This window comes from Pinus tabuliformis, chromosome X (genome assembly GCF_031772625.1).
Source record: "Pinus tabuliformis cultivar Carrire ecotype Pingquan chromosome X, CPIR1, whole genome shotgun sequence".
NCBI classification, from domain to species: domain Eukaryota; kingdom Viridiplantae; phylum Streptophyta; class Pinopsida; order Pinales; family Pinaceae; genus Pinus; species Pinus tabuliformis.
In genome coordinates, this window is record NC_142308.1 from 1,512,376,131 (window position 1) to 1,512,383,253 (window position 7,123).

At 36.7% G+C, this 7,123-nt stretch overlaps 1 protein-coding gene across 1 annotated transcript; it reads left to right on the forward strand.

Annotated features, from left to right (window-relative positions):
• The first annotated feature begins 235 nt into the window (after positions 1–235).
• On the forward strand, positions 236–1,105 carry LOC149145798 (U-box domain-containing protein 13-like). Its single transcript, XM_089452562.1, has one exon. The coding sequence runs from the start codon at positions 236–238 to the stop codon at positions 1,103–1,105; it is 870 nt and encodes a 289-aa protein (XP_089308688.1).
• The last annotated feature ends 6,018 nt before the right edge of the window (positions 1,106–7,123 follow it).

A 7,123-nucleotide genomic window follows, 5' to 3' on the forward strand; every position in this document is an offset into this window, starting at 1 on the left:
TTCAAAATATAATTCGAGGCAGATAGGCGTGTTGGCTTGAATAGGAATAAACATTGCCAGTGATCTGATAGGAAGGTTGTTGATGCAAATAAAAGAGACAAGCATTGTAGTGCACAAGGTGTTGTTTGCAAAGAGGAGTTTCAGAGAGTTTTGAAGCCATTTAAACAAAATAGAGCCCATTCTATTAGAGTTGTGGCAGAGAAACATTCATGGGTCTTCAAACTCTCTAAGAGTTATGCTGGAAGACCTGCAAACACAGCTGAACAATGCCTCCAAGCTCATAAACACATATACTTCAGGGAGCTGGATGTATTTGTTTCTCAAGTGTAGGATTTTGCCAGATGAAATGAAGGAAATCACTCAAGGAATAGAATGGTATTTGAATGCTCTTAGGATTGTTACTCTGGACGTTTCACTGGAGATCAAGGACAAAACAGTTGCTCTGTGTGAGACCATGATGAACACGGAGTTCCAGGGGGAGGTTGGAAGCGAGTCCCTTGCAAGTGAAATTGAGAGAGAAATGAAAGAGATGCACAGTGACAGCCAACAAGTGTTGCAGTTAATTGTACAGGTGGCCAACGCCATGGGTGTGCCCACACACCAGTGGTTTCTACAGTCTCAGATTGAAGTTGTGAGAAAGAAGAAGGAAGACCTCAAGAATGAGAAACAGAGGGCCAATGCTTACATGCTTGATCAAATACAGGAATTTCTAGGTTGGTCTAGTATTGTTTCTGCTCCATTCTCTTCTCCTGATTACGAGTCTGTTGTGCCTTTGCATTTATGTTGCCTATTGGAGGACACAATAATGGAGGATCCATTGAATTTGCAGTCGGGGATTACTTATGAAAGATCTGCCATCGAAAAGTTGTTTGAGAGTGGCAACACTACATGCCCTGTCAAGAAATGTGAGCTCACGACTAAGCATTTGACTCCTAAGCATAGTCTGAGGGAGCTCATACAAGAGTGTAAGGAGAACAATGCCAAATTCAGATTAGAAAATGCAGCAGAGACACTGGTCTTGCCTAGAGGAGGCGGTGACGAAGAGATAGAGGCAGCCCTCGTAGAGCTCTGTCATTTATGCCAGGAAAGAAGCTCCTTTAGTTAGAAAATAGAAGAGGAAAATTTGATCCGCAGACTATTAGCATTAACATCGTTTCAATGGGAGTCAATTCAACTCAAAGCAATGGAATGCTTATGTTATCTTGCAAGACAGGATAGCAGCAAGGTAAGAACTTCTCTTGTCCATGCTAAAATTCCAGAACATTGTTAAGGCTGGTCCTGGGATTTAGCAGTAGGTTACGGTTTTCTATCGAAGTAAATCAGGTATACATAGGAGTAAGGCCCAATTAAAAATAGGAAACCTGGGCCATCAAGCTTATCTGGGTTACTTATTCCCCATTGCCCATGATTTTTTATTTTGTGTCATCTCTGAATTACTTATTTTATTTATAAAATAATTGGAATCAAAGCTTTTTCAGTACATCAAAGACCATGCCATTTGGCCTTTCAACATTTTCTTTTCTTTGGGAAAAGAAATACCAAATTCTCTCCCCCCATTTTCAAAAGATTCAATTTATAAAACAGTAATGTCCAATGTGGCTTTTCCCACCATGAACAAATCTTCAACGGAATTTAAAATTTCATTTTCTTTGCTTTGGGAAAAGAAATACCAAATTCTCTCCTACCATTTTCAAAATATTCAATTTATAAAACAGTAATGTCGAGTGTGGCTTTTCCCACCATGACCAAATCTTCAACGAAATTGAAAATTTCCATATTCTCTGGAGCACCTTTGAATTCAAAGGGAGGATTCAGACTAGTGCGACTTGTAATTAAGGAAAACAGAGGTCGATTTGGTCATCCTGAGATTTTGAAACCGGTAGCCCATGAGTCACCCCCCACGAGGGGCGCGTTCCATTCTTTATTCATATATTTCAGTTGGCATCCACCAGGTTTTTTTACGGAAGTAAAAATAATAATAATCTATGACATTCTCTTGCGTTGCCCAGTGCCCACCAAGTTACGAGACATGAATACAAATTATTGTACGGTGAAAAGTTTATTCTATTGAGAATTTGTAATTTGAAAAGTTTATTCCATTGAGAACCAAGTGCCCCTTAATCAACAATGCACATCATTATATTTATTTATTTTTATAAATAAATGCACATCATTATACTGATTTATTTTTATAAATAAATGCACATCATTATATTGATTTATTTTTATAAATGTGACCAAACGTTTTATTAATATTCAAGATATGTTTTTGGTTTGAAAATTATTTCACAACTATTGTTCTTTTAGTGGGATTAACATGGTAGTGACTCAAATGGAAAACATGGTATGTGTGAGTGAATTATTTTTGTCAAATTTGTTGCAACAATATTAACATTCATTATTTTCATGTGAAAGTAATTATGAATATATATTTTTTCACTTCATAATATTATTTTTTGTTGTTTCTATATATATTTCCCATCTATTTTATCACTATTTCCGTTTTAAACAAAAAAACTCAAAATATTTGAACAATCTGGAAAATTTGCAGAAATATTTGATCAGCGGGTCTCAAAACAAAGTGTAGCAATGAGACTTGAGCCGAATGGTACGTCAAAGAATGGAAAATTTGAAAAATTATGAGTACAATTTGAAATTAGATGAAACTTGTACAAATAAATTTTAAAATTCATATGATGGGCAGTTTAAAAATAAAAACGTCATAAGAAAATTCCTTGACGGGTAGGGTCACCCGTCAATTTAACGTCTGGGCATAGGGATTGAAATCAGGGGTTAAATTTGATGCCCGTATGCCCATATTTAGTGTTTTTACCCTTAAAATACGTTTTAATTTCAAATCTCCACATCAAGTGTAACTTGCCACTAATTTTTAAAACCGTCATATTGATGGCCATGTTTAAAAATTAAAAGTTTAAAAAAAATAATTATAAATTTATATATATATATATATATATATATATTTAACATTACAAGTTGCGTTATATTTTTTATACCGTATAATCTTCGGCAACTTGCAAGTTTAGCATTTACGGACAAAGGACAGTGACCACGGCACAAGGCTGGGCATAAGAAGTTTCAGAGAGGACCCACTTCGGGCTCACTACAAATTCTAGGCATTTTCTTTGCAGTTGCCTTGGCATTTGCAGTCATGCTATGGAAATTAATACAGCTATATTTAAGGGTAGCAGGCATTTATTTACCCCCTTCAAAATATAAGTCGAGGCAGAGAGACCCACAAAGCAATTCATCAAAATGACAGGCACGCTGGCTTCAATAGGCATAAACATTATCAGTGATCTGATAGGAAGGTTATTGTTGCAAATAAAAGACACAAGCATTGCAGCGGACAAGGTGTTGTTTGCAAAGAGGAGTTTCAGAGAGTTTTCAAGCCATTTAAACAAAATAGAGCCCATTCTATTAGAGCTGTGGCAGAGAAACATTCATGGGTCTTCAAACTCTCTAAGAGTTTCGCTTGAAGACCTGCAAACACAGCTGAACAATGCCTCCAAGCTCATAAACACATATACTTCAGGGAGCTGGATGTATTTTTTTCTCAAGTGCAGGATTCTGCCAGATGAAATGAAGGAAATCACTCAAGGAATAGAACGGTCTTTGAATGCTCTCAGGATTGTTACTTTGGATGTTTCACTCGAGATCAAAGAGAAAACAGTTGCTCTGTGTGAGACCATGAGGAATGCAGAGTTCCAGGGGGAGGTTGGAGGCGAGTCCCTTGCAAGTGAGATTGAGAAAGAAATGAAAGAGATGCACAGTGACAGCCAGCAAGTGTTGTAGTTAATTGTACAGGTGGCCAACGCCATGGGTGTGCCCACAGACCAGTGGTTTCTATAGTCTGAGATTGAAGTTGTAAGAAAGAGGAAGGAAGACCTCGAGAATGAGAAACAGAGGGCCGAGGCTTGCATGCTTGATCAAATACAAGAATTTCTAGGTAGGCCTGGTATTGCTTCTGCTCCATTCTCTTCTCCTGATTACCAGTCTGTTGCGCCTTCGCATTTCTGTTTCCCATTGGAGGACACAATAATGGAGGATCCAGTGAATTTGGAGTCAGGGATTACTTATGAAAGATCTGCCATCGAAAAGTGGTTTGAGAGTGGCAACACTACATGCCCTGTCAAGAAATGCGAGCTCACGACTAAGAATTTGACTCCTAAGCACAGTCTGAGGGAGCTCATACAAGCGTGGAAGGAGAACAATTCCAAATTCAGATTAGAAAATGTAGCAGAGACATTGGTCTCGCCTAGAGGAGGCGGTGATGAAGAGATAGAGGCAGCGCTCGTAGAGCACTGTAATTTATGCCAGGAAAGGAGCTCCTTCAGTCAGATAATTGAAGAGAAAAATTTGATCCCCAGACTATTAGCATTAACATCATTTCAATGGGAGTCAATTCCACTCAAAGCAATGGAATGCATATGTTATCTTGCAAGATAGGACAACATCAAGGTAAGAACTTTTCGTGTCCGTGCTAAAATTTCAGAACATTGCTAAGGCTGGTCCTGGGATTTAGCAGTTGGTTACGGTTTTCTATCGAAGTAAATCAAGTATACATAGGAGCAAGGCCCAATAAAAAACAGGAAACCCGGGCCATCAAGCTTGTCTCGGTTACTTATTACCCATTGCCCATGATTTTTTTATTTTGTGTCATCTCTGAATTGCTTATTTTATTTATAAAATCATTGGAATCAAAGCTTTTTCAACACATCGAAGACCATGCCATTTTTCCTTTCAACATTTTCTTTTCTTTGGGAAAAGAAATACCAAATTCTCTCCCCCCATTTTCAAAATATTCAATTTATAAAACAATAATGTCAAGTGTGGCTTTTCCCACCATGACCAAATCTTCAACGGAATTGAAAATTTCATTTTCTTTGCTTCGGGAAAAGAAACACCAAAATGTCTCCCCCCATTTTCAAAAGATTCAATTTATAAAACAGTAATGTCCAGTGTGGCTTTTCCCACCATGACCAAGTCTTCAACGGAATCGAAAATTTTTGGCTTCTCTAGAGCAGCTTTGAATTCAAAGGGTGTATTCAGACCAGTGTGACTTGTAATTAAGGAAAACAGAGGTCGATTTGGTCATCCTGAGATTTTGAAACTGGTAGTCCCTCAGTCGCCCTCGACGAGGGGTGCGTTCCATTCTTTATTCATATATTTCTGTTGGCATCCACCAGACCTTTTTACTGAGGTAAAATAATAATAATTCTATGACATTCTCCTGTGCTGCCCAGTGCCTGCCAAGTTACGAGACCCTACATGAACACAAATTATTGTACGGTGAAAAGTTTATTCCAGTGAGAATTTGTAATGTGAAAAGTTTATTCCATTGAGAACCAAGTGCCCCTTAATCAACAATGCACATCATTATATTTATTTATTTTTATAAATAAATGCACATCATTATATTGATTTATTTTTATAAATGTGAGCAAACGTTTTATTAATATTCAAGATATGTTTTTGGTTTGAAAATTATTTCACAACTATTGTTCTTTTAATGGGATTAACATGGTAGTGGCTCAAATAGAAAACATGGTATGTGTGAGTGAATTATTTTTCTCAAATTTGTTGCAGCAATATTAACATTCATTATTTTCATGTGAAAGTAATTATGAATATATATTTTTTCACTTCATAATATTATTTTTTGTTGTTTCAATATATATTTCCCATCTATTTTATCACTATTTACATTTTAAAGAAAAAAAACTCAGAATATTTGAACAATCTAGAAAATTTGCAGAAAAATTTGATCAGCAGGTCTCAAAATAAAGTGTAGCAATGAGACTTGAGCCGAATGGTAGAACAAAGAATGGAAAATTTGAACAATTATGAGTACAATTTGAAATTAGATGAAACTTGTACAAATAAATTTTAAAAGTCATATGATGGGCAGTTTAAAAATAAAAAGTGTCATAAAAAAATTCCTTGACGGGTAGGGTCACCCATCAAATTTAACCCCTCATGGCGATGTACGACACGGTAAATGAACTAGCAAAAGAGGCGGAGAAAGTTCAAAGCCGCAACACAGTCAACTATGTTTGAGAGGCTATATGTACCATTATAAAGTAAATATGTACAAATATTTATTTCTGAGAAAGTTAAGAAAGCCAAATATTTCATGTTCACTCGGAGCAATTTTTTGATTCGTATATGATAGAAGTGAAGTGGATTTCCAGTGGTTATCTGCCAACGTTCCAGGAGTACCTGGATAATGGGAATATTAGTTTTGGTTCTCGCATATTCACATTGCAACCTATCCTCACGTTCGGTGATCTCCTTCCTCATAAGATCCTGCAGGAAATTGACTTTCCATCGAAGTTCAGTGACTTGATATCTCTCATTCTTCGACTGAAAGGTGACACTCAATGCTACAAGGTACTCTCGACAAACTTGTATATCAAATGGAATAAGTTCCGCATTTCTTGATTGTCTATACTAATTTAGAATTGCAACACAAATGATAGTGAAATTGACATGGTGAGTGTAGGCTGATAGGGCACATGGAGACCATGTTCTTTTAGTTAAGAATGGTTGCTGAAACTCTTCCTCACTCATCTTAGTTTTAGTGTTTTCACCAGCATTAGGTCCTAACATGATCGATTTCTGAATGACTCGTCACTTTCCAATCTCTGGATCGATCTGCTCAAGGATTCCTTCTCCTCGTTGTGACTTAGATTTGGTTAACATTCAATGGCACATTCTACAAACAAAACTTGCTTTGATAACAAATTATGTGATCTGAAATGACCATATGCTAAATACTGTTGTAGAATTGATTGGCCATTAATGAGTTTGAATGCTATTTGAAAGCACGAAAATTGAGGTAAACTACTTCAATTGATCACCTTACGATAGCTGATAAGCCATAAGTAAGATGCAAAGTAGAAGTGAAAATAGCGAATACACAGATATACTATACAACAAGATTGATTACAGAGTTCGTCCCTCACCGACTATGTCTCTGGGTTCGCTTTCAAGATGGGCGACCGTTTTTATTAGGAATGAGAAGAAGGTGTTGATTACACAACGAATTAGATAGACTGAAATTTCACACAAGAAATTATGACCTCAGTCATCAAATAGCTCT

Coding starts and splice junctions, on each gene's coding strand:
- LOC149145798 (XM_089452562.1), top strand. CDS start 236: ATGCTGGAAGACCTGCAAACACAGCTGAACAATGCCTCCAAGCTCATA.